Raw genomic sequence first — 19,897 nt, 5'->3', positions numbered from 1 at the left:
AAAAATTAGCAAATGATACAAGACCTTATAAAATTAAGCACTAAATTATATGGTAGTAGGAATTGATCAAAGATCATCCTGTTGGATTGGGCAAGAGACAGCTTCATGGCATAGGTGGACCTTGCACTGGACTTTTAAAATTATAGAGGGTGGGCTTCCCTGGTGGCGCAGTGGTTGAGAGTCCACCTGCCGATGCAGGGGACACGGGTTTGTGCCCCAGTCCAGGAAGATCCCACATGCCGCGGAGCGGCTGGGCCTGTGAGCCATGGCCGCTGAGCCTGCACGTCCGGAGCCTGTGCTCCGCAGCTGGAGAGGCCACAACAGTGAGAGGCCCGCGTACCGCAAAAAACAAAAAACAAAAACAAAAACAAAAATAAAATTATAGAGGGTAAGGAAGGATATTCTAGGAAAGGAGCCCTTATGCTGCCTCCTTGCTGAACTTTCTCTGATTTTACCCCCATCCTTTAGGATTTATTTTTAAAAAGGAAACACACTCAAACGTTATTCACCGTCTTCTACCATGATCTGGCATATAGCACATAATTAAATTTAAATATTATAATGTAATTATTTGTATACTGTTTTTTACTCAAAACAAAACAAAAAAATGTTTTAGACATATTGTTGATGTTACCTTAGAGATATTTGTTAAAAAGCAAGCAGAGAGAATGTGTTTTCTCTTTCAGTGAGGGGGAAAGAATCCTCAGAAGACAGTATGGATCTATTTAGCACCCAGTTCTATTTTCTCATTAACTGTCCACCAGTTTCCCATTGCCTTTATGCCCTAGAAATGACAAGTGATCCTACTGAATTTTAGTTAGCTAGGACTAATAGAGCAAAGGCTACTTCTGGAAGGGAAATTGACTATAAATGTGATAAAGAGAGAGCCAGTAATTAATAAGATGGGCAATTTTTGATACACATTTGCTGTACTTTTTCTATATATTTTAATTGTATATATGTAGAAGATCCTCATGCTTTTTGATAATGTTCACTTATCCTAAAATTTTTATACTGGTACTAGTTAAAGGTAAGCATGTTACTATGTTCCTGTTTTTCTTCTAGTAAAATCATTGATCATTTTGCAGTAATGGCTGCAACCAACCTGCTCATTAATTTCCTTGTTGCAAGAGGCTTTGCCTAACACACTAGATACAATTTGAGGAATGGACAACAAAGTCAATAAATAAGATATTTTCTAAAGTCCAGTTATCTTTCAGGGTTTATTAAGCAAATCACTAATACACAGATATTATGCCTTTGAAATGAGGTTTGCCACATAGCATCATCAAATCTTGCTGTGTTTGATATCCTATGTAGCCAATTAATTAGCCGCCTTTGCTTTCAATTGATTTTTGCTTTTCAAAAGTAAGTTCCCTAGATATTCTTTTTATAGTGTTATACCTCTTAAAATACTGCACGTGAATGAGAATTTTAGTATACTTCATTTTTGATGAAATAGACATGTAAGCTCATTACTTACATTGATTTATAAGTACATGATAATAGTCAACAGTGAGTTATATTTTTGTAGTTCTTAGGTATTACCACCCTTTACTTGTATATGTTTTTCAGTAACTGTTGACTAAATGGATTATAGCATGTGTGAAAAGATGTAAAATGAATATTTCTAAAATTATAATAATGAAAAGTCATAAAAATGCCATGAGCAAACATTTACTCTGTTTATGAACAGATTTCCCAAGTTCTTAAGTTGTTATAAAATTCATAATATATGTTTTTGAAAACAGACAACCAGCCAAAACCATATGTATTTTCTTCCTTACTGATATAGAAAATATTTGAGTGTGTATTTCTCTTCATTTAAAAATAAACTATAGAATAAATTCCCAGAAGTGAAATTACTAAATCAAAGGGTCCATAAGTTTAAATTTTTGATAGATATTGTAAATTGGGCTATTTCACATTTCTGTTTATAATACATGATACCACTTTTTCTCGTAACACAGCATCTTTTGAAATATTTGATCTTTTCCAATTACACAGGAGATAAATGGTATCTCTGTGAAGTTTTCATTTACGTTTCTCATATCATGAGTGAGCCATTTGTATTGCAATTTCTGGGAACTATCCATATCTTTTGCCTTACTGGGAGGTTGATCTTTTTTCTTACTCTTTGTATTAGCTCTGTATATTGGGAAAATTTGACCATTGCTTGGATCTAATGAATTAATTGCAAGTAGTTTGCTTTTTCTGTTGTTCTTGGTTTGTTTTTGTTTTCCAGATTAGACTATCTTTTGTTTTTCTGACTTTGAATCATGTTTTAAAAAATTTTTATGTAGTTGAATTTGCCAATTTGGTCTTTTGTGACTTCTGAGTTTCATGTCAAAGTTGAAAAGAACCTTCACTGCTCTAAGGTTATAAAAGACTTCTCCAAGCATTTATTCCAGTACTTTTATGGTTTAATTTTGTGCATATAAGTTTTTGATCCACTTGGAATATATTCTTTTGTAAGGTGTGAAATGTGGAAAAAATAAACTGTATTTTTTCTAGATAGCTATTTTGTTCTAACACCATTTGTTGAAGTCTGTCTTTTGCACTGATTTAATGTGCCACCTTTATTCTATGTGAAAACCTTTATATATTTTGGTTCTATTTTTGGACTTTCTGTTCCATTCCATTGATACGTATATTTTCCTTTATCATAAGCTTAAATATTTCATAGAGCTACTCATCACTTACTCTTTTACAGATTTCCCAAAATTCTCAAATGTAAACTAATTTTTGTTTATTTCTTAACCTGGGGGTTTCTGGTGGTGTAAATTTGGGCAGTCTACCTTGGGTTTTTTATTTTATTCTAGGATTTTATACTCATCTCCCTCCCCTTAGTCTCTTTCTTGTACCCAGAGCTCAGAGCCTGAATTGATCTAAACTTCCTTGTTGTCTTTTTGAGCCCCCAGCCAAATTTTTTTCTGGTCCTTCTTTCATAGAGTATACAGCCATTTGAGAGTTTCATAGCAGATTGATTGTTCTCATTTCTTGCATCTCTTCTGCCAAGTGTGAGTGTAATACTCAGTCCCATAGCATTTGTGGTTTGTTTTGGGTTGATAGTGTACCTGAGGACTACCCAATTTCCTTTTCCTTTTCTGACTTGGGGGATTTTTTCTTGCTAAATTAGCAATATATTTAATTATTGAAAAGCTATTTAGTTATATTTTATCAGTGTTGCTAGGTATTTATGGTGTGAGAGCTTCTACCATGTTGCCAGAACTGGAAGTCTAAATATTACACATTTAAAACCACCTCTCCTATCCTGGCAGTGAATGAATAGTGATTTATAATTTTCTCTTATACCTAGATTAGATAATGTGTATAAAGGTTAAACTTTAGCTGGTCTTTTTTTTTTTAGCGGTACGCGGGCCTCTTACTGTTGTGGCCTCTCCGGCTGCGGAGCACAGGCTCCGGACGCGCAGGCCCAGCGGCCATGGCTCACGGGCCCAGTCGCTCTGCGGCATGTGGGATCTTCCCGGACCAGGGCACGAACCCGTGTCCCTTGCATCGGCAGGCGGACTCTCAACCACTGCGCCACCAGGGAAGCCCTTTAGCTGGTCTTTTGATATTAGTATTCATCTTTTTGCTACATGTAAGCCAGGGTTTAGAAAAAACAAAAATGACATGTTTGTCAATGTTTCTAAGTTAACATTGGACACAAATTATTTTCTTTATTTTCTTGAATACTGCTAATAAGTGTTAGTAGAGGTTCATTTTTCAAGCTTGTGACTGGTTTATTTTTGGCCAGATTTATGGTAGGTGGTTTTCCACTTAAGGGAGCTAAAACTGAAAATAGGGGCCAGGTCTGCAGTAGCATATGTTAGAGAGTATAAGGTGGCAAGATACCATTGTGAAGTTGAAAGAGTAACAGCTCAGTGGTCAGACAGTCAAAGCTAGATGCCATTCTCAGTAGGATGATGAGTGGAGGTAGACCAGAGTAGGAGGACACATCTGTGATTAGAGCTGGTTGATGAATTTTGAGGTTAGTAGACTAGATGAGTGAAGACACATTTACCAATTAATCCTGAAGGTAGCCCTATCGAAAATATATTATCGTTCCTATTTTAAAGATGAGGAAGTTGAAGATTGGGAGGTTAAAAAATCTTGAGCTAGTAAATGATAGAGCTAGGATTTGGACATAGTAATAAGTAGTTCCAAAATTTATGTGCTTACTGACTTAATAATGAAGCAGGTTTTTTGGGTCACTTTTCATCTCTTTGTTAACTTGTTAGACTTAACTGTAGAAAATGTTCACCCCTTTAACATGCTTGTGTGAATGCTGGCTGGCTGGGTCTAGGCTGGGTCACACAATAAGTGTATATAATTAAGTCTGCGTAGCTCCTGTAGAGTTACTTTCTTATCCCTGTACATATTTATTAAGAATAAAAAATTAACAAATTTCTTTGTTGGTGATTTTTAAAATACAACACTGTTATTAAAATAAAACAAGTTAGCTGTTAACTTCATGAATAACAGTACATGTTACCTTTCCATACTCTGTCCACTCTACTAGATTTGGGAGGCAAAATCTAATTTGACATTAGGAAGCTCTCAGTTAATCATTAGATAAATTTATATGAGTTTCCCTTAGCATGATTCTGGGAGGTAGTTTATAATAAAATAATGGACAAGGTAAGTAAGATGGAAGCTTACCATTGTTTTTGGATGAACTAGATTTTTTTAAAAAATGAGTACTATTAATGATCCAAAAGCTCCCTGGGAGACAGACATAAAATGTTTTTAGGATGTTCAGAAGACCTGGATGTCCTTCTGTAAAGTGGGCTTATTAATTGCTTAAATGGTTGTAAAATTGGGACCATCAATCAAACACTCTTTAAATAATGAGATTTCTTTGGGCTCAGTTAGCTTTATTCCTTTTCCTTATTAATTTGAATCTGAATGGTAGTGAACTGATTTGTCATTCCCTCCATTGTAGCATGAAGATGAGATCAAAAGGAGTAAGCTTGTTACTTTCCACTTTAAAATGACAAAAATTTAATTTTATTTATTTGTTTAGTTTATTTGGTTTTCTTTGCTGGTTCCCCCATCTTTAAATGAGGGAGTGCCCCAAGACTCTGCCTTAAACTAGTCTCCACCTAAATATATTCCCTAGGCAAACCTAGACGTTGGATTTGTCGATGAATCCAAATACATGTCCTGAACCTCTTCTGCTTCACTTAAACTCCTTTTAACTAGGTGTTTAATATCTTTTGGATATTTAACGCCAGTCACTCAGTCACTCAGTCTAAGAACCTAGGAGTTATCCCTGAATCCTCTTTCACCTCCCACATCTACTCTTCTGGCAACTGTTGTTACTCTTCCTTCAAAATATATCCAGACTCTACCATGTTCTTCACTTGCTACTCTGATTCAAACCATCTATGATCTTGCATGTAGACTGATAGATTAATTTTCTAATTGGTTTTCTTGTTTTTTTCTTTGTCCCCCCTTGCTTCTATACAATTTGGTATCTTCACAGCGGGGTAGGGGGGTAGATAAAAAAAGAGTAAACTAGATCATGTCCTCTTTCTTGCTCAAAACTTGTATTCATTCTGTCGTATTCAGGGTAAAATCAGACTCCTTATAGTGTCCTGCAAGGCCTTGCCTAATCAGAAATCTTCCTTTGTCTCTGATTGCCTCTCTTATCACCCTCCATCTTGCTCACTCTTTTTTTTTTTGCGATACGCGGGCCTCTCACCGCTGTGGCCTCTCCGGCTGCGGAGCACAGGCTCCGGACGCGCAGGCCCAGCGGCCATGGCTCACAGGCCCAGCCGCTCCGTGGCATGTGGGATCCTCCTGGACCAGGGCACGAACCCGCGTCCCCTGCATCGGCAGGCGGACTCTAAACCACTGCGCCACCAGGGAAGCCCCATTTTGCTCACTCTTATCTGGTCACTCAGAATTTTTTTTTCTTGGAAATAATAAACTCATTTCCCTTGTGGGCCTTCAGCACTTATTGTTTCCTCTACCTGCAAAGCTTACATAGATTACTGACGACTTCCTCTTTCACATCCTTATGATATTTGCTCAGGTGTCCACACTTCAGAGAGGTCTTCTCTGTCTGAAATTTCTTCATTCTACTCAGTCACTTCTAGCCCCTTACTGTGCCTTTGTTTCTAGCTCCTAAAGCTCCTTGACATATTAGTGTGTGTGTGTGTGTATCTGTGTGTGTTTGTGTGTATGTGTGTATGTCTGTGTTTTCCGACTAGAATTCAAGCTTCACTATAGCCTAAGTGCCTAGGATAGGACTTGGGATATAATAGGTACTTAGTCAGTGTTTGATGTATAAATAACTGAGCTTCCTTTATTCCTTTTAATTATATTTTATTCCTCCTAATCCCACAAGGAATTAGAAGTGGCTTAAAAAATACTTCTAAGTGTAATAAAGTAGAAAACATCAGGCATGTAAAATATAGATAGAATAGAAATGACTGGTGGGAAATTAAATATGCAGGTCATGCAAGGTTTTACCTGGTTCTTAATATGGATCAGGAATTTGGTTCTGAGGTCTTAAGTGCCAAAATGAAAAGAAGAACACTTTTTCCATATTGAGAAAACATTCTTCTACTTTAGAGAAACACAGCTTTTCCTTGCAATTCAACAACTGTCCTACAGTACATAAAGTAATACATTTTTTATGGCAATTTTCAATACCTATCTTAAGTAACTGGAGAGATGATGCCAGGGTAAGTTCAGGGAAAGCAACTCTCTAGAAACTGATAAGATACTCATACACATTCATATTTGCGCCCTCCCTCTGTGCCTTCCTCCGCCAAAAAAAAATGCATGCATGCTTCTCTGAGTAAGGTGGTGGAGCTTACTTTTAACATGATTGTCAAGGTATAGCAGCTGATTTCTGACAAAGCAGTGAATTACAACTTACTGTTCTTAAAATGGTTAGTCCATTCCAAAGCAAGTTAAAAATTATCCAGATGCTATGCCTTCAGTTAAATAGCTGATAATAGTACTATTTTGATCAAGTTACTCTGTGATAGTTTGTGGTCTTTATTAGGAAGTTTTGACATCTAGCATCTTAGATTCAGAACTAATGAAGCAAATTATTAGTGCGCTTCATAATATGCTGACTCCAGAATTCTTAATACATGAGTGGAGAATTAATTGCATTTTAATAGAGAAAATTCCCATCACTTCAGCCTATTTACTTGATTAGATTGAAATTGAATGTATTTGAAATTAGTTTTAGGTAAATCTTTTATTAGGATCATCACTGAGTTATTAATGATTGAACCAAATCCTTCAAATTATTGTATAATTTAAATAATTCAAGCTTTTGGAGAAGAACCGGTTTAGGATATGTTATAAATAGTATTGGTCAGTGGTAGCATACTAACTTGGAAATAACCACACTGAGTTCTAAGGATTCATTTCATGTTTTAATATACTCTTTTCTTTTGAACTTACCACTTCTATTCTTATATCTCAGGCTTTATTTTGGTGTAAGGAAGAGAATATTTGGGAGATGGAAGACAGTTATGCATCCTGTCAGTATGTTTTCCCTATTTAGAGTTGATAGTTTGGTTAGGTGTCTGTTAAGGGAAAAAAGTGAATTGGCTGTATGGTGCAGTGTTTTTGCAACACATCACTAATTGTGAGAGGAATTTGTTTTCTTAGAGCTTTTCCTTTCCCTTGTTTCTTCCTTTCTTGTGATTTGTTTTCAGATTGTCTCCTTTTATTACTGTAACTGTCCTGACTCTGCACAGCTGTCCTTTTTCTTGTCCATATTGTTCCATACATGTTGTCTCTCTTGTCCCCAGTCTTCCCTGACTCTTGTCACAGAACTCTTATTAGCTCTCTACCACCCCCCAACTTTATTTCACCTCTATCTGTAATTACTATTTTCTTTTTCCTAGATTGACATAAGAAAATTCAATTTGTCTTCGTTTTCATTACCAGAAGAAACCTCTAAAGGGTAACAGTGGAACTTTGAAAAAAGCATTTAGATTGGGATTTTGACCAATATTAATTGCTTAATGTGGTTTGGAAACTACATTAATTTTTTAGTAAAAAGAGTAATTTTCCTTGCTGTTTTCTATTAATATAATTTATTCTTTTAAAAATACATAGGAAAGATAGCAATAGGTGCCTGGTGCAACACATGTTTTCTTTATTTAGTGAATTCACTATCAAAGGATTTGTTCAAGTGGAAATAGTATTTCAATCTCTGAGAGAGGTTATGGGCTCCAGCATTTGAAAAGTAGACTAAAGTTTCCTACAAACAATGTTTCTAAAGTTTTTTTAATCAGTGACATTGTAGAGTCCTGAGAAGAGCATGAGCTTCAGTGTTTGAGATTATAAAATTTGAGTTTGATGGGTCTGTGTTTAGAACCTCCCTCTTTCTCTTTAGCAGGATAATTGTTAAACTTATTTTATTGTCAATTTCATTGCCTGTAAGATGCAGGAAATACCTCAAAAGGGAAGTTGTGAGGAGTAAATGAAATGGAAAACATCTAGCATGGTACCTGGCAGATGGCATCTCTAATTAGCTACTGTTCTATAAACTTCTCAAAGAAAAGTTTAGTGACCTTCTGATCTGCTGGTAAGTCCATCTGGATTGGCACTTGTCATGCATCAGAGCTTAGGACAAATTTCACGATATCATGGCATGGATTAAGGAATAGGCTTTATTGGGAACAGGTGACATTTTATGGGGAAAAGCCAGGATCAGCAAGAAGAAGGTAAGGCATGGGTTTCCCATCCTTTTATTATTCCACACAGAGGGATGCCAGAGGTTTGACAGTCTGCTCAATATAAAGCATAGGTATTTATTCTAGTGAAGGTATCCTGTCCTATATATTATTCTCTCTTACGTATTAGAATACGTGGTAGATCAACCTCATATGTGAATTGTCACACAGACTACTTGGGAATCAGACAGAATAGTGTGGATGCCTGCAGTCATCTAAGAAATTCATCTGTCCAGCATGTGGAAACCTGGGGCCCATGGGAAGTTGGGTTTGCCCTGCTAAGGGAAGAAGCTCTGGCTTTGTCTAAAGCTGAGTGAGGTCACACAGTCTCTCCTGCTGGGAGAAGGGGATGAAGGAGTGATTCCAGCTCACTGACTAGGCACCCGGAGTGACTCCTGACTGCATTTACAGACAGTTCTACTTCTTGCATCATACTTTATTGTCCAGAGTTAGTGAATCCATTTTCTCAACTAATAAGTATCAAATGTGAAATATTATATATTTGTTTATTTTTTTGCTATTTAAGTAAGTTGATGTCAGAATAGGTAACAGAAGAATGCATTTCAGAGTCTTTGAATGAATGTTGCTCCCCAAAAAAATTGGTCTTGATTTGACCAGTCTCAGCTCAGCTTCACAAATAATTATTAGTTTGTCCAGGCACAGTGTTAGGCACTTACTCTAGGAATTGAACAATGAGTAAAACAAAGTCCATATCCTCAGGGAGTTTGGTGTGGTGTCTAAGAGGAGTAAAATAGAAGTAGCAGAATTTCTTAAAAATAGAAGTAGAGTGTAAGAAAAACCATGAAAGGTAATCACCAGAAGACCGAGGGAAGAAAGTGAGAAAAGGTCTCAAAAGACAGCCAGTGTTGAATCTTAAATTAAACTTTCCTTTTGCAGGAGAATTTCAAGCATTTTTTAAAAAATTGAAGTATAGTTAATTTACGATGTGTTAGTTTCTGGTGTACAGCAAAGTGATTCAGTTATACATATGCGTGTGTATATAAATATTCTTTTTCATATTCTTTTCTGTTATGGTTTATTATGAGATATTGAATATAGTTCTTTGTGCTATACAGTAGGACCTTATTGTTTATATATTTTATATATAGTAGTTTATATCTGCTAATCCCAAACTCCTAATTTATCCCCCCCCCTTCCTCTTTGGTAACCGTAAAGTTGTTTTCTATGTCTGTGAGTCTATTTCTGTTTTATAAACAAGTTCATTTGTGTCTTTTTTTTTTTTAGATTCCACATATAAGTGATACTTGTCTTTCTCTGACTTACTTCACTTAGTATGATAATCTTTAGGTTCATCTATGTTGCTGCAAATGGCATTATTTCATTCTTTTCTATGGCTGAGTCGTGTTCCATTGTGTGTATATATATTTGTGTGTGTGTGTACGTATGTATATATATATACATACGTACACACACACAGTGTCTTCTTTATCTGTTCATCTGTTGATGGACATTTAGGTTGCTTCCATGTCTTGGCTATTGTAAGTAGTGCTGCAATGAACATTGCAGTGCATATATCTTTTCAGTTTATGTTATTCTCCGGATATATGCCCAGGAGTGAGATTGCTGGATCATATGGTAACTCTATTTTAGTTTTTTAAGGAGCCTTCATACTATGCTCCATCGTGGCTGCACCAATTTACATTCCCACCAACAGTGTAGGAGGGTTCCCACTTTTCCACACCCTCTCCATCATTTATTATTTGTAGACTTTTTGATGATGCCCATCCTGACCAGTGTAAGGTTGAATGTCTCATTGTAGTTTTGATTTGCATTTCTCTAATAATTAGCAGTGTTGAGCATCTCTTCATGTACCTTTTGGCCATCTGTATGTTTTCTTTGGAGAAATGTCTATTTAGGCCTTATGTCCATTTTTCTGATTGGGTTTTTTGTGTTTTTGTTATTGAGTTGTATGAACTGTTTGTATATTTTGGAAATTAAGCCCTTGTCAGTTGCATCGTTTGCACATACTTTGGGCCAGTCTGTAGGTTGTCTTTCATTTTGTTATGGTTTCCTTTGCTGTGCATCAAGCATATTGATAGCTCCTACATTTTCTAGTTTGTGGATGGGGCAGTAGGAAAAAGAGTGATTTTTAAAAAAAGTGTTGCTTGGCTGTGTAGCATAAGAAGTTTGGAGCTTAGCAAAAATTTCATTTACTTCTTTGGGAAGTATGGTTTACAGTAGATTTTAGTAAGTGGTAGTCCAGAATATTACATTTTAGTGTTACAGATTTACTAATGAAATAACAGGGACTCATTCTAAGGTAGGAGAAAAATAAACAAATGTAGCAAGAATCTGTCAGCACCTTGCAGTCGCTGTCAAACTTTTAAAATGTTTAAGTCCATAAGAGGGCAGATGGAAATTATATTAATCACTGCATGCTCAGCATGCAACTTACCGGAAAAAAAAAAGCACTTTGAGAGGCAGAATACTTTTTTCGAAATGTTATGCTTTTGAGAGATTTTAAAAAAAATAGAGATCAGATTTAGTCATATATCTCGTCCTGCCATTAGAAAAAAAAAAAAAAAAAGGGCTTCCTTGGTGCACAGTGGTTGGGAGTCCGCCTGCCCATGCAGGGGACACGGGTTTGTGCCCTGGCCCAGGAGGATGCCACGTGCCGCGGAGCCGCTGGGCCCGTGAGCCATGGCTGCTGAGCCTGCGTGTTCTGGAGCCTGTGCTCCGCGGCGGGAGAGGCCACAGCAGTGAGAGGCCCGGCGTACTGGAAAGAAAAAAAAAAAGAAGAAAAGAAAGAAAAGGAAACACTTTTAAAATGCATTTCTTGAGAAATTCTTTGCGTTTTAAAGAAAATTGTTTGTTGTTGACCAGCTTTTGATTTCTGTTTTATGGAGTTTCTGAGTATTGTTTAGGAAAACTATGATTCTCAGAGGAAAGTGTGGTCTCTGAGATGTTTCTGAGATGTTTTATTAGTTATATGTGGTATTAAGGTAAGATCACAAACTAGGTTTTGGGGTTTTTTTTTTTTGGTGATCAATATAGGTTTTATTTTTTGTTGTTTTTAAGTATAATTGATTTACAATATTATATTAGTGTCAGGTGTACAACATAGTGATTCAGTATTTTTATATATCACGAAGTGGTCACCACAGTAAGTCTGGTTACCATCTGTCAAAATTAAAAAAAAAAAGTTATTACAGTATTATTGGCTATATTCCCTATGCTGTACATTACATCCTGTGACTTATGTATTTTATAGCTGGAAGTTCTTACCTCTTAATCCCCTTTATTTTGCCCACCCCTCTACCCCAGGATTTAGAGTTCCAGCCCTAACCTTGCTGATATTGTTATGTAATCTTGAAAAACCTCTTAACTTCTACATATACAGGTGCATGCAGTGTTATTTTTCTAGGTGATTTGGCCTTTTCATCCTTCCAGGTTCTGTATTTAATAATGCCAATATTTTAAAATCACCATTATATGGCTTTGCATAACACTATTTTATAAATGGTGTCTTTTTAAGAATATCCAATTTTAAATGACTGGACATAATCCAAGCACATTTTGTTGACGTGTACATGTAGGCTGACCTTTGACCCTTTCATTTGGTACTTTTGCTTAGCTACTTTTGTGTACAACCGAAGGCAGAGCTTGGAAACTTGATGTATGTGTAGTTGTGAACATGGCTTGGACAGGACGTGGTAGTGATGTTTATTATTTCTCTCTCAGTTAAGATATATCCCATTCATGTCTTGTGATTTACTAGTGTTAGCCAATTTAGAAAAATGGCAGACACTGGAACCGTGGAAGGTGGTAGAGAAGTAGACAGCTTAGTTGCTTTCCCCAAGAGAGTATACCTTAGTGTCATATTGTTTCTAGTAGTTTTATAAATGCTGCCCCAAGTCATTTAACTTAGTTTATTACCACCAGTAGCAATGATTACCTTGTCTTGGGAGTTTGGCATCAGCATCTCTTAAATGTCTTAAAGTGACCTGTCAAAATTGGCTTAACTAACTAGGTACCAAGGCCAGTTTGAGTTTAGTGTATATATTTTTTAAAAAAGGAATCACAAATATTTCATAATAAATATTTTGTCATTGCTGCTTAATATATTGTAGTGCTCAGTAACCATTCTCATTACTTTATACATTGAAATTGCAATTCACAGACTACAGTGAAATTAGTAGTGCATGGCCTTATTGACCATACAGAATAGAGAAAGAGAAAGATTAACATTTACTTATGGTTTGCTTCTTAATATAAGATGGACTTAATTGTATATTAAGCTCCTTAATATACAGGGACTGATCTAACCTTAAAATAAGTGAGGAACTTTGTTGGGCTGTGTAGGCTCTCATCTATATGATTTTGTGTTTAGAATAAACACACATTATTCATAAAATTTAAAAATTTGGAAGGATTTGTAGAATGGATCATTTAGGCAATCTTTTAGATATAATTTATGAAGTGTCAATATCAAGTAATGAGACAAGTATCTCAGAAAAATAAATTCTATAACCAGCTATGATTCTCATCAGAAAGGAGGTAGGGTTGGGTCTTGTAATTTGAATAGAATATTCTTAGCAATGATCTTTGGTTAAGATGCCAAAAGCATAGGCAACAAAAGCTGAAATAAGCAAAGGGACTGCATCAAACTAAAAAGCTTTACACAGCAAAGGAAACAAGTTAAAAAGGCAATCTATAGAATGGGAGAAAATATTTACAGATGATGTATCTGATAAAGGGTTAATATCTTAGATATATAGGAAACTCATACAACTTAAAAACAAAAAAACCAAATAATCATATTTTTAAATGGGCAAACAACCTGAATAGACTTTTTTTCCAAAGAAGATATACAAATAGGCAATAGGTACATGAAAATGTGCTCAACATCACTCATCATCAGAGAAGTTTAGATAGCTTTTAAAATAGATTGTCAAATAGTACATCCTTATTTTTATACTGTAAAATTAGTGAATCATTGTAGTTCAGCAAATATAGAATGATTAAGGATTAAGTTTACATGGCAGGCAGTTTTTGCTTTTTTTTTAGAAAAAAGTAATAAACAAGTTCTAGTAGGGTTTTGGTTATTTAGGCAACCAGAAATATCTCAAGTTAAGTACATGTGGACTTTGGGGCAACAGTGGTTTATAAATGTTACAAAAGGCCCTTATCTTTAGCATGAGGGCATAATAGGTATCCTCTAAGGTTCCTACCAGTATTGATAGTTCTTTATTTTGTTGGTTTTCTTCACTTTTAGATACAGTTTCTATTATAAACTATTAATTATTCAGTGACACACATGGAGCTACTTTAGGGAAAGATAAAAATCTGATTTCTTTGGAGTATCTTTCCCTTTAATTTTAACTTTCATCTCCTTATGGTTTTGTTTTTCACGTTTTGCAATAATACTTTTATCCTCTATGATATCTAGTAATGTTTATACTAAGGTAGGTTTTTTTCATTGATTGTATTTTGAATCTTCTTGTAGCCAATATTAACTAATGTGGCCCTTTTGATAGGAACTGTTATTGTGTTTGTAACTGTTTCATTGTTCTTTTTATCTTCCAAGTTATTCACGGCAACCTGCTACAGCTATCACTATCGAGAATGACTTGATGCTTTATCAGCTTTGTATTTTATGACATTTTTCCTCTTGGCATTTTATTTATTTTTTTTTTTTTGCGGTACGCAGACCTCTCACTGTTGTGGCCTCTCACCGTTGCGGAGCACAGGCTCCGGATGCGCAGGCTCAGCGTCCATGGCTCACGGGCCCAGCCGGTCCGCGGTATGTGGGATCTCTTGGACCGGGGCATGAACCCCGTGTCCCCTGCATCGGCAGGCAGACTGTCAACCACTGCGCCCCAGGGAAGCCCTTGGCATTTTATTTTAAAGTATAACATACATGGTTGTGGAAGAAGTGCAAATAGAAATGAATATTGCATTTTGATGTTTTATGTCTTGTCAGGAAATCTTTCATTATACCTTCTGACTGCTGCAAATTTCATTCTTATACCAATAATATAAAGGCTTATAGTCAAAATATAACTCTTGCCTAGCTATAGGTATAATTTATATTTTTTTGTGACAATGTATGGAAATGTAAAATATTAATGAGTACTTTCCCCCTTGTTCAAGAGCCAGTGTTGACACTTTTAAGAAAAGTAAACCTGCATTTTAAGGAGTTAAATTCATTTTTAAAAGTCCTTTTAGTTAGAAAAGTATTAAGTATGGCACAAACCTAGAAAACCCAGAAAATTTTATTATTTAAAAAAATTAATTTTATAAAAATTAAAAATATATGCTTGGCAAAAGCCAAAAACAAGCAAAACAAAAGAATATTACCCTATATGGCAGAAGTGTAAACATAAATGATGAAGTGGGAGAAAATATTGAAGCATCTTTAACTAATGAAGAAATTTCACAAATTAATAAATGAAATTCCAGGAATTCATTAAAAATGCTGGCAAAGAATATATACAGTGCACTGAAAAATAAATGCCTTTGCAGAGGTGTTCTGCTATGTTTAAAATAACAAATGCAAATTAAAACTTCCTGAGATACTATTTTTTTCACCTAGTTGACTGGTAAACATAAAGCCTAATATTATATTGGGTTGGCCAAAAAGTTTGTTTGGGTTTTTCCCTAAGATCTTACAGAACTTTTGGCCAAAACCAATACTTTGTTTGAATAGATAAGGAGAAGCAGTTACTCTCAGATTTTTGATTGGGTTATAAATTTGTATAAACTTCTCTGGAAATATCTTTCAAAATTTAAATACACATACTCTTTGACCAAGTGCTTTAAGTTTTAGAAATGTATCCTAGATAGATAAATACACATGTATATGAAGGTGTAAATACAAGACTGTTCATTGCAGGGAGGGCTCTTTTAGTAACTTGTTGCTCTTCATGTGTACCTGAATGTGGGTAGAATGTCTCTGGAAGGGTACAGAAAAAGTAGCAGTGCTTGCTTCTTGGGGCATAAACTGAGATAGCCGAAGAGGACATAAATGCAGCTTTTTTTTTTAGAATAATTCTTTATTTTTATTTATTTATTTTTGGCTGTGTTGGGTCTTCGTTTCTGTGCGAGGGCTTTCTCTAGTTGCGGCAAGTGGGGGCCACTCTTCATCGCGGTGCACGGGCCTCTCACTGTTGCAGCTTCTCTTGTTGTGGAGCACAGGCTCCAGATGCGCAGGCTTAGTAGTTGTGGCTCACGGGCCTAGCTGCTCCGCGGCATGTGGGATCTTCCCAGACCAGGGCTCGAACCTGTGTCCCCTGCATTGGTAGGCAGATTCTCAACCACTGCGCCACCAGGGAAGCCCATAAATGCAGCTTTTGCACTGAATATCCTTTACAGAATAAATAAGCATGTGTTACCTGCTAAAATTAATATTCAAAAGAATGACATTGAACTAAAACTTTTTTATAAGCCATATGTGAAATACGCCATCAGTGGACACACAGAAGCTATTTGTTCATCACCAGTGTGTCAGTAATGCAGCAGTGTTTGGGCGTTTGCTACTCCATTCAAACATCTGTCCCTCAAAAGGAAGTTTTCTTTGACTTCCTCTCCTCACCCTAGACTAGCTAGGGCAGGCACCCTATTAAAGATTTATTTATCCTCTGTATTTTGTCTGAGCACTTACTACATCTGTGATTAAATAATTAATGTTTAATGTTTTTTCCCCCCATTGTTAGAGTTAGGTTCATTGAGGGTCTTTCACTGCTGGGGCAGTATGTACTATGATATCTTGTGTTTTGGTAACAGTGCATATTTGAATGAGTGAGGATTAATTCTAGAGTATCAGAGCAAAGCCACAGCCTATTAGGAAATTATAATAAACATGTCTTCTCACCCATGTTGACATTTCTGTTCCTCCTTTCAGTGGCTTCCCTAAAACAAACAAACAATTTAACCTTTTTTTTGTGAGGAGGAGGGGGAGATCACAAAGCCCTTTTAGAAACCATGATAATCATAAAACTGCGGTGATGCAAATACCCCCAAATTTTGTTACATAATTTCTGTAGTATCATGGATTTCCCTAAAGCTCTTGATGTAGACCCACATCACTCCAAGGTTTCACTCTGCAGGATTGATTCTTCTGACTGACTATTATTTTATTCTGACAGTTTTTGGTCTCTTTGCTATTTTGACTGTTTCTCTTGTTCCTAGGACTGGGCTTTTGTATTTTATAACAGTAAATTTCAAAACGTACAGAAAAGTTGAAAAACTGTACTTTGGATACCAAAATATCCATCACTCATATTCTATAATTAACTTTTGTCATATTTCCTTTCTCATGTAATTTCCCATCAGTCCATTCATTCATTATCCTTTTTTTATTTAATGCATTTCTGAGTAAGTTGTTAACATCATTACACTTTCTTCCATATACTTCAGCTTGCCTGGCATTAACTTAAAGTTCAGTATTGTTTACAGGATTCTTCTTTGAGGTAGAAATTTATATACGATGAAATGCACCAATTTTAAGTGTAACATTTGATGAATTTTGACAAGTGTATACACCTGTGTAACTCAAACGCCTATTGAGATGCAGACCATTATCATCACCCCCAGAAAGTTTGCTCCTGTTGCTCCTCAGTACTTTTTGTGCTTTATTTAAGTGATAACTTACTCCTGTTTAATTATTTTTACATCATGATGATTCTCTCAGATTTGCACTGTTTGATCAACATTTTCTCTATCATAAGCTGAGGGTTGGTGACAGAGTATCAGCTAACCCAGGATCGTTAAGAATCAGCCTAGCCATAAAACCAAGAAGATCCAGTAGGAGTCAGTAACACAGTCTCCAACCGGGTGGTTGTGTTGGTGGTGTTTGCAGGGTAAAAGAGGTATAGGAGGAATGACTGGGTGGAAGGAAGTCTTATTAGTGCCCTGTGTTCATAAGGTATACTACAGGGAGAAACTTATTTTGGTTGACAAACTTCCTGTTCAAGAACTCTTACTCCATCTCAGCTTTGAACACAGCTTAGTTATCATAGGATGTTTTCCAGTATTCATATAGTGAATTACTGTAATGGGAGGAAGATTGTTGAGTCACAAACAGTGTATTGGAGTCATTTTGCTTTCCAGGGAAACATTTTCCTAGTCTAAAATTTTAAGTGTGTACTTGGAAGTTAGAGCTATTTTTAAAATGTGCTGTTTTTAGCTGGACGATAGCTTGCTTTATCTTACATGTCCATTTATCACATTATTATGTAGTTTCTGATGCTTTAACATTATCGGGATAGCACAGTTTTAGTAACAGAAGAAATTTAAGGTTATTTACGTCTCACATTCACATTCAAACTTAAACCCCTTTAGCATTGGGGGGGTCATTAGTTAATAAGTCTAATAATTTTATTTCTGGACAGCAGTTTTGGTGCTTCTCATTAGCCAAGGAGCAATAAACACACTCAGTTTTGGAAAGTGTATTGCCAGTGTTAAACTGTTAATATAAAACAGCCATTTACCTAATCATCTGTGTTTTTTTGTATATTCTCACACAGAAGAAAGAACCTTCTAAATGCAGTGTGGAGAAAAAAGTGACCAAGGTTGCAGAAGCAAAAAAAGTAATGAAGAGAAATTTTAAAGTAAATAAGAAAATAACATTTACTGATGAAGGAGAGGTAAGATTCTGTAAATGTTTCATTTCTGAGGTACATTCCATTCCAAGTATTAGAAAGAGTTTGACTCTCCTGTTGACTTGCCATTCTTTAATAAGAAAAATAATGTTTCTCTAAAGCACTCGGGCAATTCCTTTCATTGTTACTGTAGGTAATTGGTCAGCTCTGCATCTGTAGGCAAGAATGACTTTCTGACAGTAAGCTGGGATACTTTCTGGTAATAACAACAGAGTTGGTTTTGGACTTTCCAAATCCTGTTTTTATAGATAAGACTTTCATGTCATGGGGTCCATCTGTTAACATGCTCTATGGGAACATGCTCAAGGATAATAATACAAGTACTGGCCACAGCTTCTTTTGCTTGACTCTGGAAAGCCTCTGCTCTGTGGTTCCTCAATTTTAGATGCCATATTGGCATGTTTTTTACTTACTGGCCTGCTGTGGGAAGGAATTCCCTGCTTTAAAATAACCTCGGACATATAGGTGCCTGGTTTTCATTTCACCATTATCTGGTCTTAGTGTAAATACATCCCAATAGAGTAGGAAAGGGGTTACCACTCACAGATTGCTCATGAAAGATCACTCTATTAGATAATAATATCTTCATTTTTTAAAGAGGAAATATATCTGGAATGTCAAGTGACTCACCTAAGGAGTGATGGCTAGAGTCAGTGGTTATGGCAGGATCTTCTGAATATTGTCTCTGTTTCACTCTCACCAACCTACGGGTTTCCCTGTTCATTCTGATATAGCACTCAACACCCCATACCCACCATGATCTCATTTCCCTTGCCCTATGTTTAGTTTTTCTTCATAGCACTTATTATGAGACTTTACATTCTGTATTTATTTGGTGGTTGTCCATTTCTTCCATTCCAGTGGGATGAGGGAAGGTATTTCTATTTCACTGGGTTGAGAAAAGCTACATGAGGGAAGGTATTTGTTGGCTATGTTTACTACTCTGTCCTCTGCACTTAGAATAGTGCCTAACAAATAGTAAACCCTCAGAAAAAGTCTGTTCTAATACCCCAGTAAAATAACAGAGCTTTTTATACTGACTATAATGTATCACATCAGATGTTTCATCATTATTAATAAAAATGCTTCCTGCACAGTCTATATTCAGTGGAGTGTGTTTCCTTTTAATTCTGAAGTTAACAAAGATTTGCATGTTACTTCAGGGAAGAGGGCTTTGTTTCAGTAGCCCAAATTTGCACTAGTAATACGGAGTAAAATGGTGTATAAACCATACGAAAACTAACAAAATAGAATGTAATTCAGCATGTTGAAGTTGCAGAGGAAGCCTATATAGTTGGAAAATATGAATCTTTGTGAAATTACTGAGAAGAGTTCAGTCAGCACCTGAGAAACAGGCTAGACCAGAAAATAGTTAGTTGTAGTATTACATCGATGCTCACTGTAAAAGATTAGTGCTGTTAGCATAATGAGGTTCCTTACTGTGCTACTAAATTTAACTGTACATATTATACCCATTAGCTTCAAGTTGAGTGTAAATCCTTAACTGTAAAATGTTTCAGTGTAAACTTATTGCTGATAGGAGCTCTGTGTGGCTGG

General features: G+C 36.0%; 1 protein-coding gene across 1 annotated transcript in view; it reads left to right on the top strand.

Moving 5' to 3' along the window:
* Window positions 1-19,897, top strand: part of DDX10 (DEAD-box helicase 10) — a 302,126-nt gene that overhangs the window by 152,966 nt on the left and 129,263 nt on the right. Inside the window, 1 exon segment of the mRNA XM_032641374.1 lies at window positions 18,206-18,325. Coding sequence (XP_032497265.1) covers window positions 18,206-18,325 — 120 coding nt within the window.

The sequence above is a fragment of the Phocoena sinus genome, chromosome 8 (assembly GCF_008692025.1).
Source record: "Phocoena sinus isolate mPhoSin1 chromosome 8, mPhoSin1.pri, whole genome shotgun sequence".
NCBI lineage: Eukaryota > Metazoa > Chordata > Mammalia > Artiodactyla > Phocoenidae > Phocoena > Phocoena sinus.
The sequence above is the reverse complement of the archived record's forward strand: the minus strand, read 5'-3'. Positions and strand labels throughout refer to the sequence as shown.